Source organism: Pongo abelii, chromosome 14, assembly GCF_028885655.2.
Source record: "Pongo abelii isolate AG06213 chromosome 14, NHGRI_mPonAbe1-v2.0_pri, whole genome shotgun sequence".
NCBI classification, from domain to species: domain Eukaryota; kingdom Metazoa; phylum Chordata; class Mammalia; order Primates; family Hominidae; genus Pongo; species Pongo abelii.
In genome coordinates this window covers 41,180,058-41,206,497 of record NC_071999.2, presented here as the reverse complement: position 1 = coordinate 41,206,497, position 26,440 = coordinate 41,180,058, and the positions used below count along the sequence as shown (strand labels likewise).

The 26,440-nt window shown below is 36.5% G+C and overlaps 1 protein-coding gene across 8 annotated transcripts in view; it reads left to right on the top strand.

Moving 5' to 3' along the window:
* Positions 1–26,440, top strand: part of CCDC169 (coiled-coil domain containing 169) — a 97,232-nt gene that overhangs the window by 54,757 nt on the left and 16,035 nt on the right. For 2 of the 8 annotated variants that reach the window (XM_054528919.2, XM_054528916.2), the window contains one exon: positions 16,208–16,422. The exons of 1 other annotated variant lie outside the window; for it this stretch is intronic. In XM_054528919.2, coding sequence (XP_054384894.2) covers positions 16,208–16,316 — 109 coding nt within the window. In that variant the 3' untranslated portion in view covers positions 16,317–16,422. Of the gene's footprint in view, positions 1–3,162; positions 3,255–12,286; positions 13,354–16,207; positions 16,423–26,440 lie in introns of those variants that run through there. 5 more of the 8 variants (XM_054528921.2, XM_054528922.2, XR_008512599.2 and 2 more) reach the window with 4 other exon arrangements.

The following is a 26,440-nucleotide window of genomic DNA, read 5'->3' as shown; positions in this document are numbered from 1 at the left end:
GGAAGTTTATTTTACTCATTTATTTATTTATTGAGGTGGAGTTTAGCTCTTGTTGCCCAGGCTGTAGTGCAATGGTACCATCTTGGCTCACTGCAACCTCCACCTCCCGGGTTCAAGTGATTCTCCTGCCTCAGCCTCCCGAGTAGCTGGGATTACGGACACATGCCACCATGCCCGGCTAATTTTGTATTTTTATTAGAGACGGGGTTTCTCCATGTTGGTCAGGCTGGTCTCGAACTCTCGACCTCAGGTGATCCACCTGCCTTGGCCTCCCAAGGTGCTGGGATTACAGGCATGAGCCACCACGCCTGGCCTTATGTATTTATGTGTTTATTTTGAGATGGAGTCTTGCTCTGTCACCCAGGTTGAAGTGCAGTGGTGCAATCTCTGCTCACTGCAACTTCTGCCTCCTGGATTCAAATTATTATTCTGCCTCAGCCTCCCAAATAGCTGAGATTACAGGTGTGTGCCACCATTCCTGGCTAATTTTTGTATTTCTAGTAGAGACAGGGTTTCACCATGTTGGCCAGGCTGGTCTCAAACTCCTGACCTCAAAATATCCTCTCTCCTTGGCCTCCCAAAGTGCTGAGCTTACAGGCATGAGCCACTGCATCTGGCCAGGAAGTTTATTAGTGAGGGTTCTTAGGATCAACACCTGTGGGGGAAGGCTAGGAACCAGGTTTGGGCAGAAGGAGTAGGGCTATATAGCGCAACTGCAGTCCCATGTACCAAGCTGATTTATCCATGACCCAAGTGTGGGCCTTTTCTTCCTCTGGCAGGATGACCCAGACTCTTATCCCTGGGGAATCTGAACTTGTGTTTATCATGTCCTTTCCAAGTCATGGCTAAGATACTTGTCCACTTAACTGTCAAAATTGAGCAAGTTACTACCAAAGGACAACCAAGTAGATCACCTGGGTGCCAAACTCATTCCTCCCACCCCCTTATGTAGCAGCAGCTGTGAATCAGGCTGAGATCAGGTTGTCTGTGAGGCCCTCCACACCACAGGTCTGCACTGAGCTTAAGGTGCTGGTGCATCGAGGTAGATGGCACAGTCAGGTATACCTGCCCATTTAGCTGGTTTGTGCCCTCCAGCACTGCTTGTGCTTGATCCCAGATCAATCACTTCCATCTCTGATGAAACTTAATGTTGAATAGAGTGCCTGGCATAAATTGGTATTTAATAATTTTTGAATGAGTTTATGACTAAATAAATGGTCAAATGGAAAAAAAAAACCCATTCACTCTCTGAAACTATAAACAATGCAAATCACTCATCTAATAGAAACAGAAATATCTCTCTAATCATCCAAATTAGGTATATATAATTGGTACTACCTCAAAATATTGTTCTTCTTACTGGCTTAACTCTGGAAATTAGTATCCTCCTTTTGTTGATGACTCAAATTTGAGTCTTTAAAGGAAGTTACGTTATTAGGCACCTCACAGAATGGAATATCCAAATGGCCAAAGGACATGTGAAGAGAGACTCAACACCATTAGTCATCAGCAGAATGCAAATTAAAATTACAAGATACAGCCACAAATTTTGAAGATTGATGATTCCAAGTGTTGTCAAGGATGTGGAGGAATAGGCGATTCTCATACACTGCTAGTAGGAGTATACATTTATACAACCACTTTGGAATATTGTATTAGTTTGTTTTCACACTGCTATAAAGAACTACCTGAGACTGGGTAATTTATGAAGAAAAGAAGTTTCATTGAATCACAGTCCCGCAAGTTGTATAGGAAACATGTTTGGGGAGGCCTCAGGAAACTTACAACCATGGTGGAAGGGCGAAGGGGAAGCAAGCGCCTTCTTCACATGGCAGAGCAGAAGAGAGAGTGAATGGGGAAGTGCTATACATTTTCAAACAACCAGATTTCGTGAGAACTCACTATCACAAGGACACTAAGGGGGAGATCTGCCCCCAGGATCAAATTATCTCCCACCAGGTTACTCCCTCAGCACCAGGGATTACAATTCAACATGAGATTTGGGTTGGGGACACAGGGCCAAACCATATCAAATACATTTTAGCATTACTTTCTATATTTAGCTGATCATATACCTTCTCTATAACCCAACAATTCCAGTAATATATCAAATAGAATGGTGCATACATTTACACCAAAAGAACAAGAATGTTCATAGCAGCTTTATTCTTGACAGTTCAAAACTGAGTACAGCCTAAATGTCCATCAGTAATGGAATGGATAAAAATTATATATACATATATGAAAAACAGCAATAAAAACAAACTATAACTCATACAACATTCTCAGTATTGAGTGAAGTCGGTCAGAAATAAAAGAATATGTACAATGTGATCCCATTCATTTAAAGTTCAAAGACAGACAAAATTAAACTATGATGTCAGAAGACAGGCTAGTAATTATTAATACCAATGGAAAGGAAGAAGTGAATAATAATTGTGAGCGACATGATGGCATCTTCCAGTATGATGATAATATTCTAGTGATTGACCTAAGTGGTGGTTACATCAGTATTTGCTTTATTATAATTTACGGATTGGTATATTTATGATTTGTGAACTTTTAATCAAGTCTCCATGGCTTTTAATGTTTGCTTTGGTTGATATTCTCATATGTACTAATATTAAAATATTGACTTACCCATTTTTCCTAACATTCAGAACAAATCAGAACATTAGAAAATACCCATGTAAATGTGAAATTCTCTTTTAAAAATCTAGCAGAAAGGGATAGTGCCTGATTTAATATTAACTATTATAGTCCTACTATGTGGACTATGTAGATTTAATATTAGCTATTATAGTCCTACTGTGTAGACATAATACTATGTATTATGACCACAAATGAACAAGATATCTATACGGCTGTTGAAGGATGTATTCTAGAGATCTTTACATATATCAATTGGACAAAAGTCTCTTTAAGATTAAATAGGAGAAACAGTCTTTTTAGGATAAGTTTTGTAAGTTGCCAAAAAAGTCTAGACAAGTCAATAGGTAACTTTATTGACTGTGGCCCATGGTGTGTATTAACTATGAAAAATCATATTCCCGAAAGCAAGGAGCTCAAAACTGATACCACAGGAATAGTTCCTAAAAATAGAAAACTAAAGTTTATTTTTTTCTTTAGTGTGAAATCTCATTTTTTTCTGCTTATGAATAGTTTTAAAGTGACTAAAAGCCCTAAAGGAAGAAAATAACCAAGGAGCCATTGGTACACTGGAGCAAAAGAACCTGAGGGAAATTGATACTAGGACTTGGTAAGAGACAGATTGTTAGGGGCGCATCCTTCTGATTTTGATTTTTTTAAAAAGCAGCTACAGTAGAGATAACACAACCAAAATATCCAACATTAAAAGAGTAAGTCAGTAACTCTGTTGATATTAGGAAGTTGCAAAAATTACATTCTAGGAGAGTACATAGCTAACATAGAAAAACGCTTACCTGTAATAGTAAACGAAAATTATAGTACAAAATAGGTTAGTGAAATTGTGGATGATTTATATTTATGCCTCTTAGGTTTTATATAAGAATATGTATACTTTATAATCATTTTAAATAATTTTATATTAAAACAGAAAAGTCAAGAGACAGTCCAGATAGCCTATGGAAATTCTTAAGTCAAAACAGCAGTATAAATACTGTATAACTAATACAGTACAGTGTTTAAAAAAATAGTGAGAAGCAAGGTGGTACAGTAGTCCTCTCTTACCCAAGAGAGATACATTCCAAAGACCACCAGTGGATACCAAAACCATGGATAGTACTGCACCTTGTGTATGCTAAGTTTTTTTACATACATAGATATCTATGATGAAATTAAATTTACAAATTATGCATAGGAAGAGATTAGCAGTAACTAATAATACAACTTAATTATAACAGCATACTGTAATAAAAGTTATATGAATGTGGTGTCTCTCTCTCTCTCAAAATAGCTTATTGTACCATAATCACCTATTTTCAGACCATGGCTGACCACAGGTAACTGAAACTGTGGAAAGTAAAACCATGGATAAAGCGGGGACAAGTGTAAATGAAAATCGGCACTGACTTTGGAGCAGATAGATCAATCAGTTTTTGCCTCCATTTCTTACTATTTAATGTGGCTTTATATAAGTAACCACTCTCAGATTCCATTTTCTCCCCCATAAGATGAAGAGATGAAACCCAAAATGAATGATTGGTATGAGAATTAGAGATTATTTTTAAAAATCCCAAATTCAATAAACATTAACTATTATCATTACTATAGCGCTTTATTGAATATAAAGAATCAGCAGAGTAACAATGTATTGATTTGTGAGGACAGAAAAATACATATGACAATAATTTGGAACTGCAAGTGACTGTTTTGCTATTAATAACATAAACTTGCAGGAGGCTTAGCTGCTATTATTTATGTAAAAACCATAATGCTCAGGAGCATAGAATAGTTTCCAAACTTTGTTGACCATGACTAACACCATATTGTGATCCCTATACCCACATATATATTTATATATTTTACAATCTATGAAAGAATATTTTCTCTTACTATGTGTGATGCATATTGATATTTCTTTTTTTGTTTTTTTTTTTGTTTTTTTTTTAAAGAGACAGGTCTTGTGCTGTTGCCCCAGCTAGAGTGCAGTGGTACAATGATTGCTCACTGTAACCCTAAACTCCCAGGCTCAAGAGATCCCCCTGCCTCAGCCTCCTGAGTAGCTAGGACTATAAGCATGAGCCACCATGTCTAGCTAATTTTTTGATTTTCTGTAGAGAATATAGACAGGGTCTTGCCATGTTTTTCAGGCTGGTATTAATCTCCTGGGCTCAAGCAATCTCCCACCTTGGCCTCCTAAAGTGCTGGGATTACAGGCATGAATCACTGCACCTGGCCCCTTTTCTGTTCTTTTTATTAATATATGTTCTTTTTCTTCCTCTGTTTCCTTTTCTGTTATTTTTATATTGCTATTGTAATTCAGTAAATCAATCCACTAATGAGTTGCATTCTGCAGTTTGGAAAACACTGATCTAAAAGACATCTAGGAGATTAAATATCTTTTACCAGTGAAGTATCTCAGCTTCATCATTAGTGTCATTAGTCAGTTATTATTCAGACATTTGTGTCATCATGTTAGTTAGATCTTTTAGAAATGGGCCATATTTTGGAAGCTACTCAAAACATCCTTAATGTAATAGAAAATCATTTAGTACTATAAATAATAAATATCTATAATGAGCTATATTAATTAGACATAATAATTGAATGATTGTGGTTAATTCCATATTTCACCAGAAGAAATCATTTTTAAACATGATTAATAAACTAAAGAAAATTTTAACAGGACATGGATTATTCCCAAAGTACATTTAAAAAAATTTTTTAATTGAGATATTATTCACATACCAAAAAAATTATCCTTTTAGCCTACAACTCTGTATCCTTAGCACTTTGGAAGGCCAAGGCAGGACAATCACTTGAGCCCAGGACCTGAAGGCTGCAGTGAGCTATGTTCATGCCACTGCATTGCAGCTTGGGCAACAGAGCCAGACCCCATTTAAAAAATTTTTTTAAATATAATAAAGTAAAGTGTACAACTCAATGATTTTTCGTATGTTCATGGGGTCATGCAAGCATCACCGCTAACTGATTCCAGAACATTTTCATCACCCCAAAAAGAAAGCCTATATGAATGAGCAGTTAGTTCCCAAACCCCCTTCCACTAAACTCCTGGCAATTACTAATCTGCTTTCTGTCTTTATGGTTTTCTCTGGTCTTGTTATTTCATATACTGTCAGTCATGTGCCCCTTAATGATGGGGACATGTTGTGAGAAGTGTGTCATAAGGCAATTTTGTCATTGTGCAAACATCATAGAGTGTGCTTACAAAAACCTAGATGGTAGAGCCTACTACACACCTAGCTATATGGTATAGCCTGTTGCTCCTAAGTTACAAACCTGTACAGCATATTACTGTAGAGAACACTCTGACAATTTTAACACAATGGTATTTGTGTATCTAAACATAGAAAAGGTACAGTACAAATACAGTATTATAATCTTACAGGAATACTATCATATATGCAGTCCATTGCTGACTGAAATGTTATGTGGCACATTTCCAACTGTAAATGGGAGCATACAATATGTGAACTTGGGTGTTTAACTTCTGCTGCTTAATGTAACATTTTCAAGGTTCATCCATGTTGGAACATATATGAATTCTTTATTCCTTTCTGTGGCGGAGTAATATTCCAGTTTTTGGATATGCCACATTTTATTTACAGAATCATCAGCTGATGAACATTTGCATGTTTACACCTCTTCACTATTATGAATAATGCTACTATGAACATCCCTGTACAAGTTTTGTGCATAAATGTTTTTAATTCTCTTTGGTGCATGCCTAGAAGTAGAATTGCTGGGTTAATTCCATTTTGTTTATCTTTTTGAGGAACTGCCAAGCTATTTTCTATAGTGGCTGTACCATTTTATATTCCCATTAGCTGTGTATCAGGGTTCCAATTTCTTTACATCCTTGTCAACACATGTTGTCCTTTATTTAAAAAAAATTTAACCATCCTAGTGGATGTGAAGTGATATCTTACTGAGGTTTTGATTTGCACTTTCCTAATGACTAATGATGTTGAACACCTTTTCTTGTACTTGTCGGCCATTTCTATACAGATAGCCTTCCATATCCACGAATTCTGCATCCATGAATTCAACCAACTGTGGATCAAAAAAAATTGGGGAAAAAACAATAATAATAATAATACAATAATAATAAATAATTTTTTTTAACTCAATAAAGTATAACATCTATTTATGTAGCATTTACTTTTGTGTTATGTATAAGTAATCTAGAGATGATTTAAAATATACTGGATTATATGTGTACATTATATGGAAATGTGACACCATTTTATGTAAGGGACTTGAGCATCTGTGAATTTTGGCATCCATGGGGGTCCTGGAACCAATCACCCTTGGATGTAGAGGGACAACTGTATCTTCTTTGGAGAAATGTCTATTCAAGTCCTTTGCCTATTATTAAATTGGTTTGTTTGTCTCTATTATGTTGCATTGAGAGCATTTTATATTCTGAGTATGAGACCTTATCAGATAAAAGATTTACAATTTTTTTTTTCCATTCTATGGATGGTCTTTTTATTTTCTTGATGATATCTTTAGAAACACAAAAGTTCTTAATTTTGATAAAGACCGTCATCTACTTTTTCTTGCTTGCTTGCGTGTTAGGTGTCATACATAAGAAGTCATTGCCTAACCTATGTTTTCTTCTAAGAGTTTTATAGTTTTAGCTCCCTTTTCACCCATTTTGAGTTCATTTTTGTATATGATGTGAGGTAGGCATCCAGTGTCACTCTTTTGCCTGTATTTATTCAGTTGTCCTAGCACCGTAGGTTGAAGACACTATCCTTTGCCAATTAAATGCTCTTGGCACTCTTGTAAAAAAACAATTGACCATAACATATGGGTTTACTCTTAGACTCCCAGTTGTATTTCATTGATCTATAACCCTGTCTTTATGCCAATACCATACTGTCTGGATGACTAACTTTTTAGTGAGTTTAAAATCAAGAAGTGTGAGTACTCCAATTTTATTGTTCTTTTTCAAGATTGTTTTGGTTATTCAGAGTCCCTTTTATTTCCATGTGGATTTAGGATCCACTTGTCAATTTCTTCACAAAATATAGCTGGTGTTTTGATGGAGAGAGTATGTTGAATCTGTAGGTCACTTTGGGTAGTATTGTCATCTTAACAATATTAAGTCTTCTAATCCAAGAACATGAATTTCTTTCTATTCATTTAGATCTTCTTTAATTTCTTTCATAGATATTTTATAGATTTTAGTGTACAAATCTTGCAATTCTTTGGCTAAATTTATGCCTAATACTGTATTCTTTTTGATGCAGTTTGAAACAGAATTAAGTTTTAAATTTCATTTTAGGACTGTATATTGCTGGTGTCCAGAAATACAGTTGATTTTTGCATATTGATCTTAAATCCAGAAACCCTGAGGAACTTATTAGATCTCATAAATGCATGTATGTGTCTATGTCTGTATGTGTATGTGTATGCCTTAGTATTTTCTGTATATAAGAACATGTCACCTAAACAGAGATTGTTTTACTTCTTTTTTTTTTCTTCTAATTTGGATGCCTTTTATCTATTTTTCTTGCCTAATTGCCCTGGCTAGAATCTCCTATACAATGTTGAAGAGAAGTGGTAATAGTGAACATCCTTAACTTGTTCCTTATCTTAGAGAGAAAGTTTTTGGTTTTTACATTAAATATAATGTTAGCTGTAAATTTTGTTCATAGATTTTCTTTATCAGGTTTAGTGCTTAGAGAGAAATTTATAGCTGTAAATACATTTTTAAAGAAATCATTTCAAATACAAAATCAAATCTTTTACCTTAAGAAACTTGAAAAAGAAGAGCAAACTAAACCCCAAATAAGCAGAAACAAGAAAATAAGAGTAATATTTGCCTCATAAAATAAGTTGGAAGGTGTTCTCTCCTATTTCATTTTTATGAAGTGTATGTGAAGGATTGGTTTTATATATGTATGATTTAATGTTTGGTAGAATTTACCAGTGAAGCCATCTGGTCTTGGTCTTAGTGGTTGCCTGGGAATTACAATTAAGATATTAATTTATAACAATCTACTTTAGGTTCAAAACAACTTAAATTCAATAGTGTACCAAAAGTTCTTTCCTATGTAGCTCCATTCCCTCCACCTTACTTTGTGCTCTTATTATCATACAAATTACAACTTTATATATTTTGTTTCCATCAACAGATTTACAATTGTTGCTCATGCAGTTATTATCTTAATCAGTTAGGAGATTTAAAAAGAAGAATTACAGACAAAAACCACATTTATCCTATTTTTATGTTTACCTATGTAGTTACCTTTGCCAGTTTTCTTTATTTCTTCATATGAATTTACACTACTATCATATGTCCTTTTAACACAAAAGTCTCTACTATTTTTTTATAGGGCAGGTTTGCTGATGATTAATTCCTTCTGTTTTTGCTTATCTGGAAATGTTTAATTTTTCTTTTATTTTAGAAGGATAGTTTTGTTGCATATATAATTCTTAGTTGAAAGTCTTTTTCCTTACAGCACTTTGAATATTTCATCTCACTGTCTTCAGGCCTTCATAGTTTCTGATGAGAAATCAGTTGTTACTCCTATTGAAGATCCCTTATACAGACTGAGTTGCTTCATTCTAGCTGCTTTCAAGATTCCCTCTTTGTATTGGCTTTTGATAGTTTGATTGTGATGTGTCTGGATATTCATCTTGGAATTTGTTAGGCTTCTTAAATTTGTAGATCAATATTTTTAATGAAATTTGGGAAATTTTTAGCTATTATTTTTCAAATATTCTATCTGTCCTTTTCTCTTTCCCTCTCCTTCTGGGACAGTCATTATACATATGTTAGTATAGTTGATAGTGTTTTACAGGTCTCTGAGACTGTTCAGTTTTCTTTAGTGGGGGCCATAGGCCCTTGGCCCCTAAAGTTTGCTAAAAATCACAGACATGAATCAGATTTATTAATGGGAGAAAAGGCACACAAATTTATTTGATATGTATATATGGGAGTCTTCAGAATGAAGACCCAACTTCTCAATGATTTACAGAAACTTATATACCATTTTGAGGTTACAGAAAGAGTGGGGGCTTAGATTCTGATTTTAAAAAAGGTTTTGGGAGCAGGGAGAAAAGATTTGGCGAACAAAGGTGGACTTTTAATGTAGATGAAGCCACCCTCAGAGAGAATAGATGGTAAATGTTTCTTCTTAGACTTTTAAATGTAACAGACTTTCAATCTCTCCTAGATCTGGGGAAAAGCATAGAAAGGGGAGGTGGCACAGCTGCATTAGTGGAGATTCTCCACATTAATGCAAACTTTCCCCACTTAAGACAGCTTTGTAAGGCCATTTCTGCCTGCTGGCCAAGAGACTGACATTTTAAAATATGTCAAAGAAATATATTTTGGGGGAAAATATTTCAATTTCCTTCACTTTATTCTTTGTTATCTGTTGCTCAAACCAGACGATCTTAATTGACAAATCTTTAACTTCACTGACTCTTGTGTCTGCTTCAATCTGCTGTTGAGCTCTTCTAGTGAATTCTTCATTGCAGTTATTTTCTTTTTCAACTCCAGAATGCCTATTTGGTTCTTTTTAAATAATTTCTATCTCTTATTAGTATTCTTGATTTGCTGAGACATCATTCTCATAATTTCCTCTATAGATATGATTTCCTTTAGTTCTTTAAACATATTTAAAATAGTAGATTTAAAGTCTTTCTCTATTAAGTCTAACATCTGGACTTCCTCAGGGAAAGTGTTTATTATAGTTGCTTTTTTTCTTGTATAAGAGCCATGTTTTCTTGTCTCTTCTCATATATTGTAATTTTTTTTTGAAAACTGGATGTTTTAAAAAATATAACATGGCCACTCTGTATATTAGTTTCTTTCCCCTCCCCAGGGTTTGTTGTTGTCACTGTTTTTGCAGCTGCTTGTTTGGTGACTTTTCTAAAATAATTATGTAAAATCTGTATTCTTTGTTGGGGTGGACACTGAAGTCTCTGCTGAGTTAGCTTAGGGGTCAGCTAATGATTGAACAGATTTATTTAAATGCCTAGCATCAATAAATCTAGCCTTTGCTGATGGGCTCTGTGTGTGTGTTGGAGCATGCCTTCAACAGTCGGCTAGGCAAATTACAACTCTACTGTATTCTTTACTTCCTGCTTGTGCAGAGCCTCAAGGTCAGCCAGAGGCAAGAGCTTAGGGCCTTTTCAGGCCTTTCCTGAGTATGCACACAGTCCTATGCATACCCACAGTTACACATGTGTATGGGCTTCTAGATTCCAAGAAATATAATGGAGCTTATTAACACTCATTTCTCAGCTTTTCTTTTTTTTTAGAGACAGAGTCTCACTCTGTTGCCTAGGCTGATCTCAGCTCACTACAACCTCTGCCTCAGGCTCAAGTGATTCTCATGTCTCAGCCTCCCAACTAACTGAGATTATAGGCATGCAGCACCATGCCTGGCTAATTTTTTTTTTCTTTTTTTGTATTCTTAGTACAAGTGGGGTTTCATCATACTGGCCAGGCTGGTCTCAAACTCCTGGCCTCAAGTGATCCACCTGCCTCCCTTAGCCTCCCAAAGTGCTGGGATTACAGGTGAGAGCCACTGAGCCTGGCCTCTCAGCTCTTCCTTTTAAGCTTCCTGGTTAGCCTATTTTTTGCCTCAATTGTTATCTACTAACTCTGGCAGCTCTGAAATTAAACAATGGTTTCTTATTGTTCCAGCAAATGCCCCTAGAGAAAAGGCTATTTACACTGGACAATCTCCATGTCAGGTCAAATAAAGATAGCTTTGTAAGTGGTCTTTCAAGTAATCACCAGACTGTTTAAATAATGAAATTCCTCTTGGAATGAAATAGATGTTAAAGGAGCTCCAACCCTATTCTGCCTCTTATGGTGTCCGCCAGGCTACTGAGTTTTCACTGCAATTGTGCACTGTTGGTTTTCAAGGCTACCATGGAGCTGGGGATGAAAGCCAGGGGAATAGTGGATAGGCATAGGGCAAGTTAAAATGCTACAAAGCTCAGTGTTCGAAGTTTCAGCCATTTGTTGCTGTTGTTGTTATTTTATAAATTCTCCAGGATTGTTGCAACACTTTTGTTAATTTCCAGGGTTTTGATGAAGTTGCTTCTAACCATATTTGCCAATTTGTCATCACTTTTATGGAGGAGAGAATTTTATCCTTCATTTTAATGAGGAGAAAATGACAAGTTCTTACTCTGTCATTTTGCTGCCATCACCCCCTAAGAAAGTTTTTAGGAAATTGAAGTGGCCTTTTACTCTCTCAAGTCAGAGTGTAAGGAAGATTGGCTTTTTAATGCCACATAAGTCATTAATGGAAAAAGGATCTCATGGAAATCTAAGAAAAGGAATTCATGGATCTGTCTTATCCTCATTAGACAGAACTTTCCACATTAGGGTACCTGACATGCTGCTTCCAGACTTTGAATTATCTGCCCTTAAGCTGTATGCCTCTGTAGTTGTGGAGATGATGTGCTGTAACAGAAGGCTGCCTAAGATATTCACTGTAAGCAGAAACTATTCACAGGAAGGTTTCCATGTGAAGGTCTATGGGGGGAACAAGGTGCAATATACATTTCTCCCTGTGTGGCCTATAATGTTTTTGTTGTGCATAATGGTGACTGAAAAATTATGATTAACACTTATTTATTTCAGTGGAAGATATAATCCAGCTAAACAGAAGATAGTGAGTGCCAAGAGAGGACCAGTAAAAAAGATTACAAGACCAAACCATCTTCCAGAACTCCATCCATGATTCCAGAAATGGGTGGATTTCTATTTCTTCCTCTTTTTTTTCCATTTATAATATTCAACTTATGAAGTTAATGGTCAGCACATTTCTTCAGGGAATAAAATAGATAAGAACTGCCAAATTTTTCTTTAGCTCCTTTTCCAGACGTGTGTTCCTTTGTCTGCATAAAAGTAATTTTTTCCAGTGATCCTAAACTATGTAATAGAAGTGCTTGAGAGTTTAAAAATATCTAGGGAATCTGAAGGCTGGCATCATTACACTTGCTTTTGATAATATACCCATGATCTGCTCTGATAGTAACATTGCTATTCTATTTGGTTTCTAGTTGACTGTTAGCAAAAAGTGTGTATTCATAAAAGCTTTTTGCCATTTTGGGCTGGATCTTGCTCAGTTTTTTAAATTTTTTGTAGGTTTAAACAAAGCCGAAAATCAAGTCCATTTTAAGTTTTGACTTGAAATATTATGGTATCGTAGAACAACCTTCGATCATAAATAAACTTGTTTGTAGTCTCCACTCTGCCATGAACTTAGGAGATCTTGGGCAAGTCTCTTCACCTCATGTTTATTTCCCACACCTGTAAAATGATTGAGGCAAAACTACACACTTTCTGAGGTTTTTACAATTCTAGAAAACCAATATTTATTCAATCATAACGTCCTACCACTTACTTAACACTGGTGATTTAAGTCATTTTGTGACGTGTGGTAATTCATAGTGATGGACTAATTCTTTAGACCAAACTGCAATTGTTCACAATACTCAAGTCCAGATGTGGAGACAGAATGAGGATAAGAAAAGAGTTCTTTTGAGGCATTTATAAAATGTATTGAATCCTCTCATTCATGGTTAGACTGTTTTTGTCTTTTAGATAGTTTTTGTAACTGTCAGCTAGGTCCAGAACATATAACTTGTTTGTCCACTTTAATAGGTGAAATCATTGGACTTCAGATTTATAGAAATCACCTAGAGGTAAGTATAGTTTCCAGCTAATGGTGTTCTCACCCTATGTCTGGCACCAAACCTAAATTCTATTCTGTATCACCAGTAATGAATACCAAGTGCGTTTCTGTAACTACTTCTATAAAAGTTTATTTTCTTTCTTTAAGGAAGAATATATAAATTTCATGTAGCCAAAAATATTTTAAGTTACTTTAAAATGTAATGCGGAAAAATATGAAGTAACTTTCTATAAATTATTCTACATTGGAATTATTTGTAAATATTTTCCCCTATTCTTTAGCTAACTATTAATATTAGGTGCCTTGACCCATATCATTAGACAAACATTAGATTTTTATGTCTTATACCATCTTTCTCAGCATTAGTAGAAAATTAATAATTTAAATAATAATTATAGGCCAGGTATGGTGGCTCACACCTGTAATCCTAGTACTTTGGGAGGCCAAGGCAGGCAGATCACTTGAGTCCAGGAGTTTGAGACCAGCCTGGCCAACATGGCAAAACCTGTCTCTACTAAAAATACAAAAAATACAGTTAGCCTGGAGTGGTTGTGCATGCCTATAATCCCAGCTACTCAGGAGGCTGAGGCACGAGAATCACTTGAACCCAGGAGGCAGAGGTTGCAGTGAACTGAGATCATGCCACTGCACTCCAGCTTGGGAGACAGAGCAAGACTCTGTCTCAAAAAAAAAAAATTATTATAATAATTATAATTATCAATGAAAAATAAACACATTTTTTCCTTTCATACAGAGCTAAGCTATTGTGGGGACTACTGAGGAACATTTAAAGTTATCTCAATCACTGGGATAAAATATTAGTTGAACATGTTATCACAGGGACTCTATTACATTTAAGTGTTGGTTCTGCAGGAGCTACTTTGGGATACTTTTCAGATACCATAAAATGTCTGTATTAAATAGAATGATGGAGTGTTGAGAGAGTATAAAGAACTGAAATGAGGGATTCCAAGATCTGTATTCTAATACCAGTTTTGCCACTTATAAGCTTCTGACTTTGGTAAATAACTTTTCATATCCTCAGTTTTATCCTTTATAATTACTGCCTTGAGGTTGCTGTGCAGATCAGGGGTACTTACCACATATTTATTTCTTTACTTCTTTATAGTCTCTTTCCCACTAGAAGGGATGTGGATTCGCTTTTACTAATGTAGAGGTATCAAAAAATACCTACAAGGTAAAAGATGAAAATTAAAATTAAAATTTAGCAAGAATTTCCAACCAAGAAAAGTTTTAGTTTTAAGCTTTCTACCAGTCAGTGCAAAGAAGCAATGACTGCTTTCCTTTGTAGAAGGAATATACAAGTAGAGAAAAAGTTTTATCCAGTTCTAAGCTCTGAAAATAATTTTGTCATAAAGAAAATGCAATTACTGGCTGGGCATGGTTGCTCACACCTCCTGTCACTTTGGGAGGATGAGGCGGGTGAATTGCTTGAGCCCAGGAGTTCCAGACCAGCCTGAGCAACATGGCAAAACCCCATCTCTACAAAAAATACAAAAATTAACCAGTTGTAGTGACACGTGCCTGTAGCCTAGTACTCAGAAGGCTGAGGTGGGAGCATCACTTGAGCCAGGCCAGGAGGTTGAGGCTGCAATGAGCCACTGCACTCCAGCCTGGGCAACAGAGTAAGACCCTGTCTCAAAGAAAAAGAAAAAAAAAACTAATTATTTGTTGCAATAACCACAGCAAAAATGAGAGTTTAGGATCTTTGATACTCAAATATGTATTGACTTCAGTAGTTGTTTTCTTTCATTGGAAAGTTTAGAATTCATAAAGCAAAACCATCAGTAAAACAATATATATTAAAAAATTTAAGATATCTAAATGTATTACAAAATATCAAGACATACCATTTTTAAAAACAAATATTGCCATAATAAAAAAGACAGATCATGAGTATTGACCTGAGTGTGAAGAACCTGGAACCCTCATATGTTGCTGGTGGGGATATAAAGTGATACAGCCACTTTGGAAAACTGTCAGTTCCTCAAAAGGTTAAACATAGAGTTACTATATGACACAGCAAGTCTCTTCGGTATATGCCCAGGAAAAATGGAAACCTATGTCCACGTAAAAACATGTACAGGAAGGTTTGTGGCACCATTATTCAAATAGCCAAGAAGTTGAAACAACCCAAATGTTCATCAGCTGATGATTGGGTAAATAAAATGTAGTATATTCCAACAATGGATATTATTTGGCAGTAGAAAGGAATGAAATGCTGATATATGCTACAACATGGGTAAACCTTGGAAACATTATCCTAAGTGAAATAATGGAATAACAAAAGACCATATATTGCATAATTCCATTTGTATGAAATGTCCAAAATAGGCAAATCCATAGAGAGAAAATAGATCAATAGTTGCTGAGGGTTGGGGGAAGGTCGGTGATGGAGAATGGCTGCTAATAGGTACAGGATTCCTTTTTGGGCTGATGAAAATGTTCTAAAATTGATTGCAGTGACAGTTGCACAACTCTGTGAAAATAATGAAAACTATTGTATACTCTAAGTGGGTTAATTGTATGTTTTGTGATTTATACCTCAGTAAAGTTGTTGTAAAAAATGTTAAATATACATTAACATTTTAATATTAATTAGTAGATAAATGTTAATGAAATATTATTTGGTCTTTCTCAAAAATATGATCCTAAAAATACAAAAGTGCATCATCACTAGTGCTATTACTGGGTATAGAGCTTACTTTTATTTATTTATTTTTGTGTATATGTGTGTGTTTGTGTGTGTAAAAATACAATAAACTGGTTGGAACATCTGCTTTATTAGCATATTTGTACCTTCTCTGTCCTTATTCATGTTCTATTCACATCGCTTCAAACAGCCTCCTCTTAAAAGAAGAATTGGACCCTTTAGAGGTCAGCTGCTTGGAGACATTGGGTTTCAGTGCTGCAGATGTGGCTGGACCAGAGAACAGGACATGCCTCAGATAAAAAGCACTCTGGCCCGCCTGCTTACATGGGTCCTCAACCTTGGCTGTGTGTCAGACTCACCTGAAGAGCTAAAAGTAAAATACTCAGACATGTGCACCACCCCCAGGATTGTGATCTCGTGTGTGTTTCTTTAAGCCTACCCCAGGAAATTGTGCAGAAAAGATTGGGACCCACTCTGCGGGTTTAGTGTGGCTCCATCTCTCAAACTGAATGAAACTTCTTCCAACTCTCCTCAAGCTGACTTCACGTTGGTCTTTTTATTTTTACTTTTTTACAGTGAGAGATAAGGATTTTATTTTTTCTTCGTTGTTATTTATTTCAATTTTTATTTTAGATTCGGGGGTACCTGTGCAGGTTTGCTATCCTGGTATATTGTGTAATGCTGAGATTTGGGGCACAAATAATTCCATCACCCAGGGACTGAGCATAGTAGCCAACAGTTGTTTGTCAATGTTTGCTCTCCTTTCTTCCTCCACCCTCTAGTGGTCCCCAGTGTCTGTTGTTGCTGTCTTTATGTCCATGAGTACCCAGTGTTTGGCTATCACTTGTAAGCGAGAACATGCAGTATTTGGTTTCCTGCTCCTGTGTTAATTTGCATAGGAAAATGGCCTCCAGCTGCATCCATATTGTTACAAAGGACATGATTGATCATTTCTTTTATGACGTGTAGTATTCCATGGTGTATATCAGGAGTCCCCAGCCTCTGGCCGTGGACTGTTACCCATCCATGGCCTGTTAGGAACTGGGCTGCCTAGCAGGAGGTGAGCTGTAGGGGAGCAAGCATTACCACCTGAACTCCACCTCCTGTCAGATTACCAGCAGCATTAAATCCTCATAGGAGCACGAACTCTTGTGAACTGTGCATGTGGAAGATCTAGGTTGCATATTCCTTATGAGAATCTAATGCCAGATGAGAATTTAACTAATGATTAATCTGAGGTGGAACAGTTTCATCCCAAAACCATCCCCTCCCCACAATACAGTCCGTGGAAAAATTGTTTTCCATGAAACCAGCCCTTGGTGTCAAAAGGGTTGGGAACTACTGGTGTATATGTAGCACATTTTCCTTATTCAGTCCACTGTCGGTGGGCACCTAGGCTGATTCTGTGTCTTTACTATTGTGAATAGCACTGCGATGAGCATGCAAGTGCATCTGTCTTTTTAGTAGAAAGATTTGTTTTCTTTTGGATGTATACCCAGTAATAAGATTGCTGGGTCAAATGGTAGTTTTAAGTTCTTTAAGAAATCTTCAGACTGCTTTCCACAGTGGCTGAACTAATTCACATTCCCACCAACAGTGTCTAAGTGTTCCCTTTTCTCCACAGCCTCACCAGCATCTGTTGCTTTTTGACTTTTCAATAATAGCCATTCAGACTGGTGTTAGATGGTATCTTACGGTGGTTTTGATTTGCATTTCTCTGATGATTAGTGATGTAGAGCATTTTTTTCATGCTTGTTGGCCACTTGTATGTCTTCTTTTGATAAGTGTCTGTTCATGTCTTTTGCCCGTTTTTTTTAATGGGGTTATTTTTTGCTTGCTGAGTTGTTTCAGTTTCTTATAGATTCTGGATATTAGACCTTTGTCAGATGCATAGTTCATGGATATTTTCTCCCATTCGGTAGGTTTTCTGTTTACTCTGTTGCTAGTTTCTTTTGCTGTGCGTAAGCTCTTTAATTAGGTCCCATTTGTCTGTTTTTGTTTTGGTTGCAATTGCTTTTGAGACTTAGTCATAAATTCTTTCGCAAGGCCAACATCCAGAATGGTGTTTCCAGGGGCCAGGCCTAGTAGTTCATGCCTGTAATCCCAACACTTTGGAAGGCCAAGGCATGAGGATTGCTTGAGCCCAGGAGTTTGAGACCAGCCTGGGCAACATAGTGAGACTGCCATCTCTACAAAAAGTAAAAAAATTAGCGAGGCATGCTGTTACACACCTATGGTCTCAGCTGCTTGGGAGGCTGAGGTGGGAGGATCACTTGAGCCTGGCAAGTCAAGGCTGCAGTGAGCTGTGATCATGCCACTACACTTCAGGCTAGGCAACAGAATGAAACCCTGTCTCAAAAAAAAAAAAAAAAAAAGTGTTTTCTAGGTTTTCTTCTAGGATTCTTATAGTTTGAGGGCTTACACTTAAATCTTTAATTCATCTTGAGGTAATTTTTGCATATGGTGAAAGGTAGGGGTCCAGTTTCATCCTTCTGTATATGGCTAGCCAGCTATTCCAGCACCATTTGTTGAATAGGAAGTCCTTTCCTTATTGCCTATTTTTGTTGACTTTGTTGAAGATCAGATGGCTGTAGGTATGTGGCTTTTTTTTTTTTTTTGCTTTTTTTTTTATTATTATTATTATTATTATTATTATACTTTAGGCTCTATGGTACATGTGCGCAACGTGCAAGTAAGTTACATATGTATACATGTGCCATGCTGGTGTGCTGCACCCACCAACTCGTCATCTAGCATTAGGTATATCTCCCAATGCTATCCCTCCCCCCTCCCCCCACCCCACAACAGTCCCCGAAGTGTGATGTTCCCCTTCCTGTGTCCATGTGTTCTCATTGTTCAATTCCCACCTATGAGTGAGAATATGCGGTGTTTGGTTTTTTGTTCTTGCGATAGTTTACTGAGAATGATGATTTCCAATTTCATCCATGTCCCTACAAAGGACGTGAACTCATCATTTTTTATGGCTGCATAGTATTCCATGGTGTATATGTGCCACATTTTCTTAATCCAGTCTATCATTGTTGGACATTTGGGTTGGTTCCAAGTCTTTGCTATTGTGAATAATGCAGCAATAAACATACGTGTGCATGTGTCTTTATAGCAGCATGATTTATAGTCCTTTGGGTATATACCCAGTAATGGGATGGCTGGGTCAAATGGAATTTCTAGTTCTAGATCCCTGAGGAATCGCCACACTGACTTCCACAAGGGTTGAACTAGTTTACAGTCCCACCAACAGTGTAAAAGTGTTCCTATTTCTCCACATCCTCTCCAGCACCTGTTGTTTCCTGACTTTTTAATGATTGTGTGGCTTTTTTTTCCTGGGTTTTTTATTCTGTTCCATTGGTCTATGTGTCTGTTTTTGTGCCAGTACCATGCTGTTTTGATTACTATAGCTTTACAGTATAGTTTGAAGTCTGGTAATGTGTTGCCTCTGGCTTTTTCCTTTTTGATTAAGATTGCTCTGGCTATTAGGGCTCTTTTTTACTTCCACATGAATTTTAGAATAGTTTTTCTAGTTCTGTGAAAAAATGATGTTAGTAGTTTGATAGGAATAGCATTGAATCTGTAGATTGCTTTGGGCAGTATGGCTATTTTAACAATATTGATTCTTCCACCCTATGAACATGAAATGTTTTTAAATTTGTTTATGTCGTCTGATTTCTTTTGGCAGTGTTTTGTAGTTCTCCTTATAGAGATCTTTCACCTCCTTGGTTAGATGTATTCCTAGGGGTTTTTGTGTATGTCTTTGTGTATGTGGCTATTGTAGATTGGATTGCATTCTCGATTTGGCTCTTAGCTTCAATGTTATTGCTGTATAGAAATGTTACTGATTTTTTATACATTGATTTTTTATCCTGAAACTTTACCAAAGTTGTTTATCAATTCCAGGACCCTTTTGGCAGAGTCTGTAGGGTTTTCTATGTATAGGGTCATATTATCCTTGAAGAGAGATAGTTTGAATTCTTTTCCTATGTAGATGCCTTTTTTTTTTTCTTTCTCTTGTCTGATTGCTCTGGCTAGCACTTCCACTACTATGTTGAATAGAAAATAGCTATTTGGGAGAATTTTCCAACCAAGATGTCAAAACAATAATGATGACAGCATTATATGCTAATTCCCAAAATTTCCTTTGGCTTATTTAAATTTAAATAATCTAATTTTTTTACCTAATGACCTTGTAGAGATATTTATAAAACACCTTTTGATTTTTGACTGTCGCTGGATTTTTAAAAAATTTATAAAGAGCTGTATAGTATTGATTTCAAATAAATTATTTCTACCTTTTCTTCATCTTAATTAGTTTTATCATGTATAGGAGATTCCAAAGCAGAGTTACCTATATCAATTTTAGTACTATTATTTTCATATTCTACTGGATAATAAATTACTTATTTGGGACTAAGAATTATTCTTGCAACAGAAGCTTATCAGTAACACTATTTGATTGCTTTTTGCTGTGTGCACAGGTGAGGACCTGTCTAGACTTCTATACTATGTATATTTTATTAATTTTGTTCATAAATGAAGTAATTGAGTTATAGATACTAATTTAATATGTAAAAAATTTAGATTGTTGATTTTAAATATCAGAATAACCAAATTGTAACAACAGCGCTGGGATTTTGGTATTTAAAAAGGGCAGAGTATACAAGAATATTAAAAACTGGTATTGAAATCACTACATATAATTGAGTTATGAAAAAGTACCTTTAAGATAATAAAGCACTACATAAATATGAGCTCATATCATATATTTGACAGTAGGGCATTATTTTTACAGGTTAACATTCAATTAATCTGACTATAAATTAGAAAAATCTTGAATTTATAGAGTTCATTTAACTTTATTAAAGCAATTTGCCAACTCAGCTACAGAAATACAGAAAATATTACTATCTGGAGAACTACCCAGTCGTAAGTTTATCATCGTTGAAATTGTTTAAGCAGAGATTAGGTGACCATTCCTCAGGAATAGTATACGAAGGATTCCTGCAGTGGTGGAGGTGTGTATTTGGTTGCTGTCAGTGTGCCTTCTGATACTAAGATTCTGTAATTCCCTGCTCATTTATCACACAACAAAACATGAGACAAAAATAACTCCCTAAAATGTATGTTGATTACACCATATAGGTTGTATACATATAGACTATAAATATGAGCTTTCAAAAACGTTTTGCCATTAGCTAATAACTAACAAAAATCAGTTTTATTAGGGTGGTTTTGTGTTTATATTGCATGGTGTTCAGTGAGCTTATATCTGTAGTTTTCATCAAATGTGGAAAATTTGGGGCTATTTTTGTATTATTTTTCTGCCCTTTCCTGTCCTCCTGGGACTTTAATTACAGCCTGTTGTAAACCACTTGATATTGTTCCTTTTGGTTCTTTTTTTATATCTTCTGTCACTGTATTTATGTTTTCCTTTAAGTAATTAGATAGGCATATAATGACTTTTAGCATACTTATTTGCTAATTACAGTATCTTTTTCATTTCTCAGTCTGTTTCTGGTGACTGATTTTTCTCCTGGTTTCAGGTCTCATTTTCTGCTTCTTGTAATATCTACTAATTTTATATTAGATGCCAGGCATTGATGATTTCACATTGTTGGTTATAGATTTATTCTTATAGGCAGTTAAATTAATTGCAGTTCAGTTTCTTCTTTTCAAGCCTTTGTTAGGGTAAGTATAGAGTGACCTTCGCCCCACAGAGAGTTTAGCACCATTTCTAAGGCATAGCTATTGTGGGATCACTAGAAAATTCTGTGAGTGATCAGCTGGGACACTCAACTCTGGCTAGTTGGACCTCAGATGCCCCTCACAGGCTTGTGTGGCACTCTGCTTGACCTCGTAGAGTTTTACTCTAGGCTTACATGTCTTAATATCCAGCCAACTCTCAAGGGGCTCCTACGCAGATTTCTGGAATTCTGTTTTTACGTATCTGTTAGCTCTCTGGTACTCTGCTCTGCAACTTCAGCCACTTCAGCCTCCCTGAACTCCAGCCTCTGTCTTCTCAACTACATGAAACCACCATGCTTTGTTTGGGATCCCCTACCCTGCTCTGAGATCTGTACCTGCAGGTAGAAATCTAGAATGATGGATGGACCTCACTTCATTCCTCTCAGGGGTCATAGTCTTAAGGTGCATGTCAATATCTGTAGTTGTTTCATATATTTTTGTCTAGTTTTCTGTTTCTTCACAGTAAGAAGCTAAATCTTTCCCCTGTTACTCTCAAAGCCAGAAGTAAAGGATAAAGCATTAAGATAAAAGCAAAGAAAATATTTTAAAATCTAATATAAAAATCCATTTTGCTGTGCATCTGTAACTTTTTTTTATGTTATCACCTAAATATATTTTTCTCACCTTAATCACTGAAATTTGCACTGGATAAAATGACTGGATGGGGCTTTGTCTTACCTTGGCGAGGAGGTAAGTATATTCTGGGAAAAAAGAGCAAAAGGTATTTATTTGGTGATCAAATTGATGGACTGTGGCAAAGACTGTTGCTATGCACTCACCAAACTGTTTTCTTTTTCTATGGGACACAGAACTAGGCTACATTTTGTATGTGTTAAACACTTTGTTTGCCAGTGTGTGATGGTGCACACATACTTCTTTGCTTAGTGATATATGCATGAAACACTGTTTAGTAGTGTGTGGTATGTATGCTACTGTGTTTAGAGATAGGGGTGTGAAACACTGTGTGCACCTAGGTGTGACCCTGCGACTGACTTCAGGCCAATATAACCTAGACATAAGTGATACATGTCGTTTCTGTGACTAGTCCATTAAAACCTTCCAGGTGATCCTTCTCGTTTGTGCTTTTTTTAAAAAAAAAAAAAAAATTGTGTTATGGGTGGATATAGAGGGTCTAAAAGCAAATTCCAAGGCCTCAGGGATAGCAGATCCACAAAGTAGAAGAAAATTGGGTCCCCGAATCACTTCATGTAGCACATCCATTCCTCTCACTTTGTTAATCCTCGTTTGATTTTTATGTGAGGGAAAAGGAAATCCTTTTGTATGTTTCTGTGTGTATTAAGACACTGAGATTTAGGTTTTACTGGTTGAAGCAATCAGCCTATGCTCACTTGTATTGTGTCAAACAATATTTTTAGTAAGACTTACAGGTATTTAGGTTTTCTTCAGTAGATAATATCTTTCTTGGCAACTACGTGAGAGAGAAATTCAGCTATTCATTGATGGTGATAGCTCCTGGCCTGCTGTATCACTGAATCAGGTTCTTGAATCTCAATTGATATTTTAAAATTGATTCTAACTTGGTATATTTTCAAGTCTGCTGAACGTAACTAAAACAATGATTTTTTTTTTAACTGAACAATCTTTTTGCATTTCCATCAATGTCTTTCTAGGATGCTGTTCTTTCAAGCCTTAGTACAAATACTGTAAAATCTGATAGGCAAATACTTGCTGGGTCCAAACAACTGTGGAATGTAGCAGTCAGTGTGTGAGCATGGAAGGATGCCCATAATAACCTTTGCTCAGATGAGGAAGAACGCACAGCATCACTCATCCACAACATTTATAAAATCCCATTGGGAAGATATGGTGAAAGCCCTCTTCACTGGGAATGGGGCTGGTTCCTTTCTTAGGCTCTGACTCTGCTCTTGGGAGGAATGTTCTTGTCCATTTTTTCTCAGTAGCCTCTGGCTCCAGTCCATGGGAGTTTCTTCCTTTTTCATCTTCTTGCCCACATTCAAAGTGGATGATGAGGTTATGCCCTCTATTGGGGATGCATATCTTTCAGAGCTCATACTCTGTTTGAACAAAATTCGGTGTCTAAAGGTGATTTTACAGTTCAAAGGCTTTTTAGTCCTAGCTTATATAAACTCCATCAAAATAGTAGCCAGTTCTATGTATAATATAATTTCAGAGCATGATTTTTTTCTTTGGCCCATACCTCTCTCTGCCTAGTGGCAGCTACCATGCAGGTTATTTAATCGATTAAGGTGATGTGAAGTTAACACCTATCCATAATCCAATCCTTGCCACAAGGCTGAGTATTAGTGGCCTTTTGTGGCTCAAGACTTTTCTCAGACTTATCTCTTTCTTTTTGGGATCTAGAAATAGTTGGCCTTTCCAACTCTTTAATGCCCTTCAATGCCCCAAATTTCTAGATTCTTTCCTAGACTCTCTCTATTCCCTTTTATTTCTCCTTACGAACTAGTTAGCTATATTGCAAGCTCATCAATTTATTCGCTCTTACCAAAGGCAGCCAGTAACATTTAGTACACATTTAGTAGTCCATTCTCATGCTGCTAATAAGGACATACCTGAGACTGGGTAATTTATAAAGGAAAGAGGTTTAATTGACTCACAGTTCCAGCATGGCTGGGGAGGCCTTTGAAAACTTAAAATCATGGCAGAAGGGGAGGTAAACACGTCCTTCTTCACATGGCAGCAAGAAAGAAAAGTGCCAAGCAAAAGTGGGAAAAGCCACTTATAAAACCATCAGATCTTATGAGAACTCACTATCATGAGAACAGCAGCATGGGGGTAACCTCCCCCATGATTCAATTACTCCCCACCAGGTCCCTCCCAGACATGTGGGGATTATGGGAACTACAATTCAAGATGAGATTTGGGTAGGGACATAGCCAAACCATATTAACACATTATTATTCGTTGTTTTCCCAACATCCTTCCTTTGACCTACAGTCTTAGTAAGCACTTGGTCTGCTATGGCATAACAGGGATCCCAGGCTCCCAACCTCCCATATTTGTTTCTGTACCTCTCACTGCAGACCTGCTAAGTTAATGCCACACATATTAGTATTTTGTTAAGGCAGCACCTAAATTCAAGTTATTAATCTCTCTATTATGACTATAAAAAATAACTCAGACTTTAGAGACTTAACACAAAGGTTTCTTTCTCTCACACATCACGATCCATTCTGGTTTCAGCAGTGAAAAGAAGTAAAACTAAATAAATAACAAAATAGTATTTATATCTGGGGAGACAGGGGGAAATGTGAATGAGACACACATAAGGTATTTTAAAATTATTGATAGTGTCTGTTAGGCTGAGTGGTAGGTACATACACATGCATATTATTATACTTTAAATGATACATATGTAATAAATATACTCGGGTATATATGAAATTTTCAAAATAAAAAAATTAAAATTACTTTAGATAACCTTTTTTTTTTTTTTTTTTTTTTGAGACAAGGTCTTGCTGTGTTTCCCAGGATTGAGTGCAGTTGCATGATCATAGCTCACTGCAGCCTGAAATTCCTGGGCTCAGCCTCTCAGGTGTGTGCCACCACACCTAATTTTCTTTTTTTTAATTTTTGGTAGAAATGATATTTTGCCATGTTGCCCAGGCTAGTCTTGAACTCCTGGCCTCAAGCATTCCTCCTGGCTTGGACTCCCAAAGTGTTTGGATTACAAGTGTGAGCCACCTATGCCAGGCCTCTCAGCTGACTTGTAAACCATATTGGTATACATCACATATTCACAAGCAAAGTGTGAATGACATTTTTTCTACTCCCGCTTATCCCTCACCTTTACAAACAAGAAGCTTCCCTCCTTTAAGGTAGCCTGACATTTTTGTGCTAAAGAAATTCCTCATGACTTCCTACAGCCGCAGTTGGCTGTCACTGTGGCTAAAGGTAAAAGAGTTCATTTGTAACTTTGTGATCTCCTCAGACCACAGGGCTATAACCAATGACTACCCTGGGGGGATGCACTCAAAATCAATCAATGTGGGATTGCACAGGCCCACTGTGGACTTTGTGTGACACAGCCCCTCTTCCATGGTTATAGTGTTACTTTAGTTTAGCTCTACATTTCCTAGCAAAGACTTGTGGTTAAAATGAGGCAGATTTAGTAGAACTAAGTCCTGTTTTAAAAAGTGAACATACTGAATGATGAGAAAACTGCCAAGTCTTATTGCAGTCTAATGCAGGGCATCATTAGAAGTTGGTACTATTCTTTGACCTTTGTTACTGCCTAAGGGCAATGGTTCTAAACTCATTGGGAAAAACATGTATTTATTATCACCTTCTGTATGTATACTAAATACTAGGATATGAAATCTAATAAACAGTCTCTGCCTTACCATGCTGCTAAAATCAAGTCATAATTGTTGAGCAGAGGTGTGAGACGGTGTTAGTCTATTTGAAGTGCTATAACAAAATACATACTGGGTGGCTTATAAACAACAGAAATTTATTCTCACAGTTCTGGAGACTGTGAAGTCCAAGATCAAGGCAGCAGCAGATTCAATATCTGGGGAGGGCCCACTTCCTGGTTCATAGATGGCATCTTCTCACTGTGTCCTCACCTGGTAGAAGGGGTGAGGGATCTCTCGTGGGCTTCTTTTACAAGGGCGCTAATCCAGTTTATGAGGGCTCCTGCCCCATGACTCATTACCTTCCAAAG